Here is a 12794-nt window from a genome sequence, read left to right on the forward strand (position 1 = left end):
GATAGCCTCGGAATCACACTGATAGAAAAATAAGCTCTACTGCAGGGCTATTCTAACATATCACCTAACTCCAAAATCAGTAAAAAAAAGTGATAAATATGATAATTATATTCATAAATTGATCGGTTGCCTGTTACTCCACACATGTCAGGTATTTCAGTTCCTATTATTTTTGAGTTTCCTGGTCTCAGACATATTGCCGAGATCCGTTCCTTTATCTGCAGTCTCTGGATACTTCACACTTGTTTTTAAAAACAATGCTTTTTTTCAATTCCACGATAGTTGAGTTATTTATGTGGACAGCTATTTCGTGCGATAAACCCTTCCTAGCAAAGATCGTAAGATAACATTAACTAGTTTTAAAAAACTTACTTAACATTTGCGACTCCATGTCATGACAAAAAGAGGGGAATGGGACGACTGGCCTACGGACAATTGGACGCCGCACTGTCGTAGACACGTGTAAACGAGGTATTTTAATCAGTTTCTATCTACTACTTAGTAGTTTGAATTCGTTTTACTCTTAAAATAATGTATTCTTTATCGCCGATTGATAATTACCATGCCTAAGGCTTTATATTAAATAAAAAACTCTTTTTTTCGATGGAACTTAAACATATGCACGATTAAATCATTGTTTACGTCTGCATATTCACATTCTTACCAACTATTAAATCATAATATAATCATTGAAGTATAAATATTAATATTAAATATTTTTTTAAGTACCTATAAGTACCTAACGTCTATTTATTTTCAAATTCCGTGGCGTCCAGTTGTCCGGTGCCAAATCGTCCTAGACCCAAATAGAGAGGGTGTATTACCCAAGAGCTTTTGACTTAGTATTTTCTTCCCTTCACTCAACAGTAGCGTAGTCTTATCTACTTTATTTTTTATTATATCTCACTTTAATAGTGAATTGGGCATAGTTATGCAGAAAGTAGCCAGTCCACAAACAATAAAAAAATCAGATGCGAGAAGGTTTTCTCTACGTTCTGCTAAAAATAGCCTAGCTGCAAAAAAATATTCTTGAAATAAAATACAAATTACTATTTTACATTTTACATGCATTTTTAATATAATGTTGTTACTAAAGTGCCATTATCTCAGCTCGTCATTACTGTAGACTGGCTACATTCTGCATGCTTACGTTAAATTATATCTGAAACTTAAGCAGTTAACCCGGTAAGAAGTCATAATTTAAATTTTGCATTTATTTCTAAAATATAGGCATTCCGGTAATGAATTAGAATAATTACAAGATAAGAAGAACTTTTTATATACAACGTTTTTAAACTTTCTGTTGAATTATCACGCTCAATATGCTCCAACTCAATACTGAATAAATACAGAATACTGAAATGTCATTTTGACATTTCATGTTGATTTCCATAGTAACGCACGTATATTTTAATAATTTATTTGCTAGGACCACCCCCTTAGCAACCTTACTTTTTATGGATTTTTCTAAAATAACTTTCCATACAAAACAGAATTTACTGAAATTCAATTGTGCTTAAAGATGGCTAAAAGTATTAAAAGAATGCATTGGCATCGTGTTCTGATATATTCTAAAAGTTTCAAATGTCTAGCTAGTCGGGAAGTTAGTTAAAAATCGATTGCAAGATTTGTAAACAACCACCGGACAAACAAGAATACGAGCTAATAAAAACGTTGTAAAATTAATTATGTTGTAGGAATATTCGATACGATGCTTGCGAAACTGTAGATTTATTTTCTTTCTATAAATCCTTCAGCTTAGCCTGCCTTACTGCCTTATTAATGATGTAACCACTGATATAATTAGTTTATTTTAATTAATAAATACATTAGCTGAGGAAGTATATTGGTTTTTAATATTATAATTAATTTTTGAACATACATGATTTTGAAAACACTTCTGAGAAAATATATTATAACCAATAATCTTTTTGAAAAAAGTAAGACACCCCACCCCGCAGAAACTGCCCCGCAGCAAGTTCAAGTAAGTTACAACAAAAAATCTTGGAGTGATCCATGACATCGGTTAGTTAAGTAATACTTACTTTGATTTAAAATACCAAAGCCGATCGCCAATAGTAGCTCAATTTGGGAAAAGCTTCAGAGAGTATTAAAAGCCATTGTTTAAAATCTGTCGCAATTAAGTATCACTCCTTTATCATAGTCGTATATGTGCGTGGGCGCGATACCCGAGAGATGCAGGTACGATTCCTGCGAGGTGTCTTACTTTTTTCAAAACGATTTTTTCTATCGGTTATAAGTAATATATTTTCTAAGAAGTCTTTTCAAAATTATGTAGATATGTTCAATAATTAGAATGTTACATTCTTAAATCTTGTGAATTATTCGTTGAATACAAAACAATGTTAATTAATTATTAATCGCATACTATGTATTAGAAAAACACTACAATTATAATAATAGTCTGCAGATGTAGTATGTTATGTTAATTTCTCGGCAATTTGCTTGCAATAATAAAACTTCAATTAGGTATTCTTATATTTCTTTATTTTTCTTCGTAGATATAATTTTCTAAGCTTCTGATCTCTCCGTCAATTTTAATGATCTCTAGAATTTAGAAATTCTAGAATATTATGACAAGACACACCCGTCGCTAGTTGAAAAAAAATACTATGACAGAACAGCTACTGTTGTAATATAATACTGCTCTGTTTGTATAGTCGTCGCTATAGGATTGGTTTCCCGAATATCCGTTTTTGTCGAAATCGACCTCTTAATGCAGAATGTTTTTTTGTATCTAATTGGACTAGAACCATCCCTTTCTTTAAATTATTTTGTAATGGTAATGCATACATCATTCATATGCTGTAAAAATAAAAATTTAAATATCTCCATGTATTTAAATATAGGATTATGAAATTTGTTTTTCGTCTCCTGAACATTTGGTCTATTCGGGAAACCAATCCTACAGCGACGTAGTGTCAGTCAGTGGTTTTCAAACTGTGTAGTTTTACGGGGGTAGTAAGCTATATAAGTAGCTATTTGAAAAGAGATTCGAGGCCTTCTTTTTGGTTTTTGAATTGAAATTGAACTGTCAATTAAAAATATCATTATCACAATCAAACGCAAGAGAGTTTTGACTGTAATTTTTTTTTGGGTGGGTATAATATATAGTTTTTCTGTTTTTCGAAATGTCAACGAAAAATAAGTATTGCTATCAAAATATAAGACACTTGCGGGTTTTGCGGGAAAGAAAACTAAATATAATTCCAAAGAACACAGATGACGAATGGTCACCGTAAACGTAACGATTTGGAACACAGTCACCGAATCACATTATTATTTTATCAGCTGTGGGTACATACCCAGCGCTCGAAATGAAAAAATTTACGAACCGGAGCGCTCGATGATTTTACGAAAATATTAACATAGTTATCTAAATTTATGAGTATTTTATAAAAATAAGAGTTAAGTTTTTTTGTTTTATGGCCGATCTAGCTCAGACGGTCAAATTATTTTCCTACGAGATTTTATTAATCGGAACGACGCTCCGGTGCGTTCCGGTCCATTTCGAGCCCTGTAAATACCTGATGAAGTTTGAAATTAAGTTTTGTATTAATCTTTTTGAATAACCCTAGCATCCCTGGTCTCTCCTTTTAACATTTTCAGGCATTACGCACATTCTCATGCGATAACTAAACAACTTATACGGATTGTGGTAACTTATTAACTTATCGGTAGGTATACTAAATTGAATCATCATTTTTTTCAATAACGATTAGCTAAGTATACCCAAGATTTTAAGAATGTTAGATTCTTAAATATACAATTAATGAAACATCTTAAAAACATACATATTTGAAGAAATCCTAGAATAAAAATGGACTGAGTGGTGTTAGTACCATGGCCCCCACAAAAGGGGGGCTGACAGGGCTCTAGCCTGGGGGCCTGGGCTTTGGGAGGGCCCGGCGTTGACCGGATAAGTGAGATAAACACACATCATAGCTTTAAAAGTAAAAAAGTTCATGACTATTAAATTAAATATAGATTAGATATATGTTTTCATTATTGTGTGTCGATACTCGACAACTCCATAATTAAAGTACCTAAGTAGATGTATTGTAAATCGCTAACAATACACTGTATAAGTACCCTTAATTTGACATAAAACACAATTTGAAAAACGTTAATGTAGTGCGTCACTGTTTTTAACCTTAACGATAGGTAGGGGGCCCGCCAAATATCCTACCCTGAGGGCCCGCTTCAAGATGTGGGGACCATGGCTAGTACTCACACATAGTATTACTATTCCGGTGAGTGCTCTTATTATATCTGAAAGTACCTCATACTGGCGTAATTATTAATAATAATTTGCAAGAATCCTATACGGATCGATAGATCATAGGATTAGAGCAGTCACTCTGGCAGTGAAAGATGTAATATCAAATAGTACTCTGTTCAACATTTTTTCTAGGTTTTTCTAAATTATGTTTTTTTACTAAATTTACATTTTATTAAAAAATGAAAAAGACAGTGTTAAGTTGCTACGGCATTCTAGAAATTTGCTCCAAATAACCTCCTGTAGATAACTTAAATCAATTATTGGAATTCTTTAAACTAATATTATATTTTGTTTGAACAGCCTATAGCACCCAGGTGATGCGGCCCACAAGTTGAATATCACTGGTATAGGTATTTAATTTTATAGAAGCAATTCTGCTGGCATAGTTTCCGAGCATACTATTTGAGGTGCGTGCTGACTGCCATTTCATTTCATTGAGCTGTAAATAGTAATTACTTACTCTTTTCAGGGAATATGTACATTACCCGCAAACAGAAATGTAATTAACTAATCTAATCATAGGTGGCTCACGGTAACATGGGTTAGTGGTCAAATTATATGACTGTAATGAAATAGCACAGTTATTAAAAAAAAAGTTGTTAAATGAAGGCCACTATACCTTCGCGTAATTCTAAAATTTTACACGTTAGTGGTGTCACTTAAAATTTACATAAACCGTTTGTTACTTTGCTATTTTACAGAGTGAAAAACAGACATCATCACCAGTGTTGCTATTTTTCTGCCAAATATTCTGGCATATTTTTGTCAGCGGTGGTTGGCAATACTGACGTTCATTTCGCAGATTTGAGAAATACTGGCATAACATATTACAAAACAAATACTTAATATTAATATTATTAAAAAAATGTAGTTATCATGTAAGACTATTATTGAATATTAATTGTTTAACTAATAACTTTTAAAGACTGATATATCACAGATATATCTCATTAGTGAACTCCATTAATTCCCAATACGTTACCATTGTTCCCAGAATGGACGATTTTACACCTCTTGAGTGTAGTATTGTTATTTTTATAATTACTACTGATCTATTATTAGGTTTGACGATTTATATACGCTTATCGAGTGTATATTTATTGATACGGTAGGGGTTTTTTACAAACACTTCAACTATTCATAATTTGTTTGTAATATTTTTTTATTGTGATCTTTGACTTAATAGCTGGGTGATAAAGTTTTTACCTACTTTATTGTATTAATTTGTTATATAAGTTAGAGTTGATAGTATTCGTTGTCAGTGTGTATTTGCCTTTTGGTGAGTGTACACCAGTGGCGAAGGGTGACTTTTGGAAAGAGGTAGGCTATGGAGATCTGATAAAAAGAACACACATTTCAGGTATACTTACGAGAAATAAGAAGATAATACGATATTACTACTAATGAATAGGTACACACTAATTTAATGAAACTTCAAAAACTCTCTGACGACATAAAATTAAACGATCAATTTAAATTAAGTACGTATTTTTTCAAAACATTTATACACATAAAAATCATTTGATAAAAGTTCTATTTATTTTTTTAAATAGTCTATATTTATTAATATTCGATTAAACGCCATAGATTTTTTTTAAATTATCTTATTATTATTTATTTAGTTTTAGGCTCTGCGATCGGAGCTTACCTTAGGTCATACAATTAGATAGACTGGGCGGGGCTACGTGACGTAAAGTCTACATGAAAAAAATTGAGAATTATTTGAAACATAATCCGACGTTTATTGACGTCAAGACAGATGGCACGCTGTGGTATATTTTTCAAAACCTTTGCAGATAGTAATACATTCCTACACATACGGCATCTCACGTTAGCAAAATAAATTATTTTATAGAATATATTATTATAATCAAGTGATTATATAAATAAGTCAATATGCAATTAAAAAATATTTTTCTTAAGAAGGTAGGCTTCAAATAATCGCCTAGTATGGAGTCTACGCCACTGGTGTACACGGTGCCTGAAGATGCCGAAATTACGAAACCCGGGTCGCAAAAAACGACTTAAATGGAATAGTACAAAACTTAAATCCATTAGAATTAAACTATTGAATGATTCATTATTAATAATAATAGTTGATGTCACCCCTAATATTATGCTTGTTTGCAGTATTAACTACATACTCCTCAAATTCATATTAATTGTTATCAACCGTCAATATTCACCCCGATTACCGTTTCGGTGCATCATTGGGCGCAAACAAGGGCTGTGCCTTATTAGCTCTTTCGACGTGCTTTAAATATTCAGATCTCATTAATTTGGTAAATCCATGAGATGGAGGCAAGCGTGTGTATACGTGAATGCAGCAACAATAAATAAATCCCTCCACTCGTTAATTTCCATACACTTAGTTACTGAACTCCTTTCTTAATGGTTTGGTTACACTGTTGGAGCATCGTTTACACTGGTCTAGTGATTACGATAAAATTTGATCGATATGTAAGATTATAGTATTTTTTTTATTAAAAATACATTATATTGACTTGATTTTAAATTACGGATATAGTAACGTCGGTTATCGTATTTTGAAAAACACTTAGGTTATGTATATTCGTGTCAGGAAACTTGACGTATGCTGTTTGTAGTATCACACTTCACCATGAAATGTTGTATCGGAAATATATAGCCTTATATTGAAGACCGTTCAACTTCTTTGGGTCGTATAAATAGTACTGACATAAAATTCATGTCTAAATAAAACACGGTTCTTGTCGGTTTACACTTTACAGGAAGCCAGCAGCCATTAATTTTTAAAATAGCCGATATACCGGATAATTTGTTAGGTTTTCATTCTTGAATTCGTGAATGTTTCCAAAATCAGTTATGATAATAATTGAATTATTGTTCATATTGAATCTAATAAAATTGGAGACCGTTTATTACACGGTCATCTCTTTCCGATAGAAAGCTCACTGCGAAATGTGTCACGGTGAAATGTTTTACGTGCAATTTACATGTAACCATGTGTATTAGGCTGAATCCACTAGGAAGATAATTGGATGGATAGTTCAGTAGTTAGACCACTCACTGGGCAAGTGAGAGATTTGTATTTTTATCTCACGCAGACTTAAAATTCACCAAAATATATTTAACGCTTTGGTACATTTCTATAATTCTTGTTGCAGGTTTCAAGTATATAATATATTTTTTTCTTTCATCCGGATCACACAAATAATTAAGCTGTCAGCAAGACTTTTCCAAGGTATGTCTACAGCCACACGAATAATATGGGACCAACCATTACAAGTCATTCCAAGTTGTTGTTCTATCTGCAGTCAAAAGTTTGAGAGTACGGTGCATGCAAACACAAGAAAGCTTTTGGTGAATGTTCCTGGGACTCGTACTATTGTACTATGTCATTTCCTACTTTGTTTCGATGATATTTTAGGAACACGTCTCTGTAGGTATACGCCCTAAACTTACATGACTGTATCCATTTGTATGATTGTCCATGCTTCACACCATGCCGGAAGATTGAGCCATCTTACTGTTCAGATCGGAATCCATTATATTACAAATCGATCCACCCGACATATTATTATTTCGCCAGTTGGAAATATATGATGAAAGAGAAGGCGTTATTTCCATGATCACTGTGTTAGTTTAGTTACGCAAATTAAGTTATACGATTACAGGTACCGTATGAATAAATTGAACAGTTAACCAGGATAAGATACACAGGTAATACATTATTAAAAGGAGGCTCTTGTAGTGCAGTGCGTAAGGCGCTTGCCTACCGCCCGAGAGTTCTGGGTTCGATTCCCGATCAGTACACAATATTTATGTGATTTTCTCAAAGCCTGGGTGTTTGTGATTGTTCAAAACTACTAACAACCACCTTGTACGAAAAAGCAAGGACATGGTTATTAATAATTCAAAAAAAATATATATATTAAGAGGCTCGGCTACAATGAATGACACTTTGTAACTGACTGACAGAAATTTTATCACAGGCTATTTCTTCGTAATTACATGTTGTTAACTCTAGCAGTCAGTTTCAAAGATACGTTCCATTACTATCACAAGGAGCTATAAGTTAAAATCTTCAATACTTAAGAGTTTCATTGTACTATTAAATAATGCAATTGATTGCTTCACAAATTTCTTGGATGAGACCCCAATCATCATTTCATAATTTTCATTCTCAGTACCTACCTGAACAAACACATTAAAACAAAAAAAAAATCATTAGTTTTCAGTTTAATCGGTTTCACGACACGAGTTGCACCACGAGATGTCAGTCACAGTATATATTCTATGGTTCAAGTGGTCGACTAGCGCGCGAGCTTTTACTTGCCACATAGCGTAAAAGCTCCCACAATGCTCCCGTTCTCCAATGAACTTTGGTTTATTTATAAGCTCCGACGCCCGCTACACACAGAAATAATTCAACAAGTACATATTTACTTACCTTCGCAGCTTTCACTGTACCCATGCAGTGCATTTTATGAATATTATACGTAATTATGTGGAACGAACATGATTACAGCGAAGTACTGCTAATACCAATTGCATCGCAAGGTGAATACTGCGCTGCGCTTTGATTAATCGTTTGATGAAACTGCCATCGTGCATACTAACTGTAACCTTTTGACTTGTGGTTACCTTCTCCTATACGACAGAGATCTATGCGTTATGATTTGATTACAATGGGATGGCGTCGTAGTTGAACCATATAAACTTTTATACAGAATAGAGACATACAGAAACCTAATTAGGTACATGTGGAACGCTTTGTATATTCCTGTGCAATAACAAAATTACCAGGGTTATATTATAATATTTTTAGCTTTCGCCAATACTATGTTCGTGACAGGCGTCAACCAACTGATATAACCAACTAGATCGCGTCCTTTCAAGATCCAGCCACCCAGTTTCAGCCAGGCTGTGCGAAATGTTGAAAATTAAAAATTCTGAAAACTCTTCTGACAAAATATATTATAACCAATAGAAATAATCTTTTTGAAAAAAGTAAGACACCCTGAATCGAATCTGCATCTCTCGGGTATCGCGCCCATGCACATATACCACTATTCTAAAGGCGTCATACTTAATTGCGACAAATTTTAACTAATGGCTTTTAATACTCTCGGAAGCACTTTCCAAATTGAGCCACTATTGGCGATCAGCTTTTGTATTTTAAATCATTATAGGTATTACTTTAATTACTAACCGACATCACAGATCACTCAAAAAATTTTTGGTGTAACTTACTTGAACTTGCTAATATTTTTTTTTTATTCAACGAAATTCTACCCGAGAGATGCAGAAGTGTTTTCAAAATTATTTATGTTCAATAATTAGAATGTTACATTCTAAAATCTTTTGAATTATTTGTTGAATAAAAAAATAGTAAATTAAAAGTTCGTTGAAACAGAATGCGACATTTTCGGAGTATTGATAAGTTTCTAACTATTATCACTATGCTCGGTTATCACACCATCGTGATCCTGTGCATCCGTGAAGGGAAGTCTTTGGGATTCCATGAGAAATGGTTCTGAAATAATGATATTCGAGTCATTATTTCGGATTGCGCGTATAAATTAAAAAAAAACAATATTTAAATTGCATGTTGCCAACGCCTGTCCACCTTTTTGTCTTCAAAGACTTCTCGTAGAGTATAAATAACAAAGGGAGACAGCAAAGAGGAATATTTACAAGGAATTCGTTTATATTTCTTGAATCACAGTGACATATTGCAACTGATGCAAACAGAAGGAACAAAAAAATAACAGACAAGGAAAATACATTTTAATAATCTTGGCAATCATTTGACTTCTTTATGTTTTAATTGCATTTGTCATAATTAAATATTCCGCGCAAAATTTCAAATTTCAACGTAGCAGATACAAGTACTTACTTACGTCTTTTATAATATTAAAATATAACAGACAAAACACAAAATTCGAAACTGAGCTGTTGAAGAAAGCCTTTTTTTAAAGCAGATGGTATATATAGGTGTTTTTTTAGAGGTATAGAACTTTAAAATGAAATAAAACACATACAAATCGTGATAATGGCCATGGTATTGGCTTTATTTGAAAGATAATTTTATGCCATTAGTGTTTAAATATGATTTAGGGCATATGGGCGTGGCTTACTCGAAGAAAGCGCAATCTGGAAGTCCAATTTTAAACCACTTTTAGGAATAGCTTGGGCCGTATATAGGCAATAATGCGGCGAATGTTGGCTTCCAAGTCGTCTATAGTCTCTGGTTTATCGGCGTAGACTAGTGACTTCACATTGATAATAATCCAAAGGTGTGTTAAATCACGTGATCTTGGAGGCCAATTCACAGGTCTATAACGAGTAATTATGCCCTCGTTGAGTGTTTCCTTCGATACATTGATTGTGGCGCGCACTGTGTGACATCTTGCGCCGTAATGTTGGAACCACAGCTTTTCCACATTCATTCCGTTCGATTGGGGAACGAAAAAGCCAGTAATCATGGATCTATAGCGCTCTCCATTGACGGCAACGTTCTGTCCGGCATCATTTTTGAAGAAATATGGACCAATTATTCCACCAGCCCGTAAATCACAACTAAACAGTTACTTTTTGCAGATGTAACGGCGTCTCAATAATGGCTTGTGAATTTTCTTCACTCCAAATGCAGCAATTTTGCTTATTGACGTAGCCATTTAACCAAAAATGAGCCTCATCGCTGAACAAAATTTTGTGGTGAAAATGAACAGAACTGAACCACGATTATCGAAATAAATTTTCACTATTTGCAAGCGTTGTTCTGGTATAAATCTAATCTATCCATGGTGAAACGGCAAACCACGCTGAGCACAAATCAGTTCTCAGCTGCCAAATTAGCTGTCGCTGGAAAAAGTGTTGCCAATCCGAAAAACAAACCTCTGAAAAAACACCCAGTGTTTGAAAGTGAATCTGAATAAAAATTAACCGTAGTTGATGTGAAATCATATTGACAAATGTTACAGAATAACGTTCTAGTGGGCGAACAGCATTATGTATAATTACAATTACGATGAAAAGTTATTCATATTTTTTACCAATTAGCTACCTGTTAAGGCTATACCTCAGTTGAGGCACGGTCTAAAAAGATCGTGGCTAGGCGATGCGCGGATTGCGGGTCGCGGGTGCAAATGACGCATGCCGAACGAAATATAATTTGTCATATAAATCCAACATGCGTCCATGTAATGTGCTGTTTATTGTTCTATTAGTAACAATAATAATATATTCATTGACATGTTTTCTTTTTCAAGTAAATGGGTAACGTTTTTAGTCATCTTTACACGATTTAAGAATTAATACCCCCGTCGCCATCACGAAACAAATTGACGTGTTCCCAGGTCGACGTTCTCTCTCGAATGCCAGCGAGTCCAAATTTCGTCGCGCCTATAGTTGAAAATTATTTGCCGTTTCACTGATGTATCGTCTTAATATTATTCTATGTATTTGTTCGATATCAGTTTAATCACTCGATCAGTTATGTCAATCACTGATTTAGATGGAATATTGAATTTACACAAAGATCTATTGTACTAACTAATCTATAAACGGAAGTTCAACAATGAATGATATTGTTATCTTTTATTATATACTTACTTTATTTTGTTCAGAATTACGCATAATGTGTTCTACGAAAAAATGCCTTTTTAAATCTTATCTTATTGTGTGATTAATGTCTTTATTATTTTCATTTTCAGGTGTGGCAGATTGCAACAAGTCTGAATACAACTATTCAGTATAAAACTAATCATTCAATTAAATAAAGGTTCATTCAACAAATATCTGTGATTTATATCTAATGTTTAATTTTGAGAACAACATTTAAAATAACGTGCAATCGAAAAATAAAAACGTGGCAACCCTCGCTTTATACAATAAATATATCCGATCCGATTTTATATGTACACGAAGAAATACGTTTTTAAATAAATAATATATAATATACCTACTTAAACTCGTACTAATGTCATGTAAGTGCAACTGTCTAAGCCAAAGATAGTTTTATACAGTTTTGTAAATTCTACAGTTACTGCAATGACTGTTCGGTTGTGATTTTTAGTGTGATGCAAATCGTTTACTTGGCCCAGTCAAGTTGCGCGCGTCGCAACGTTCTCGGAAGCACAACATCAGGTTCGAGTCCGCAGAGATGTCGCCGAAAGACCTTGGACCGGGTCCCTCCGGCGGAAGACCCCTGGGATCTAGTTCGGTTCATTTAGATAGAAGGTGCTATAGGCGGAGTGATTGTTATCGAATAAGTAGGTGTAGTTTAGTAATTTTGTGTGCTGCGTCGCTGATTGCGGTCGCTTCCGGCGCTACGTCCACCGGATACGTCGACGACAAAGTGGTAAGTCATTGCACAATAATATTTTTTAATGTATTTACACGAGAAAACCAATTTAGCATGTAATCGTAAAGTGACCTGATAGCAATTTTAAGTTACATTTCATAAACTTTGAATTCATCGAGGCTGATTATCCTGCCTTTGTAA

The 12794-nt window shown here is 33.7% G+C and overlaps 1 protein-coding gene across 2 annotated transcripts in view; it reads left to right on the forward strand.

Annotated features, from left to right (window-relative positions):
• Mmp2 (Matrix metalloproteinase 2) overlaps window positions 1-12794 on the forward strand; it is a 514155-nt gene that overhangs the window by 63959 nt on the left and 437402 nt on the right. For both annotated transcript variants that reach the window (XM_085944250.1, XM_085944249.1), the window contains exon 2: window positions 12004-12650. In XM_085944250.1, coding sequence (XP_085800376.1) covers window positions 12453-12650 — 198 coding nt within the window. In that variant the 5' untranslated portion in view covers window positions 12004-12452. The remainder of the gene's footprint in view (window positions 1-12003; window positions 12651-12794) is intronic.

The sequence above is a fragment of the Rhyacophila brunnea genome, unplaced genomic scaffold, assembly GCF_057557595.1.
Source record: "Rhyacophila brunnea isolate RB1 unplaced genomic scaffold, BYU_Rbru_1.0 scaffold_17, whole genome shotgun sequence".
In the NCBI taxonomy this organism is placed as follows: Eukaryota; Metazoa; Arthropoda; class Insecta; order Trichoptera; family Rhyacophilidae; genus Rhyacophila; species Rhyacophila brunnea.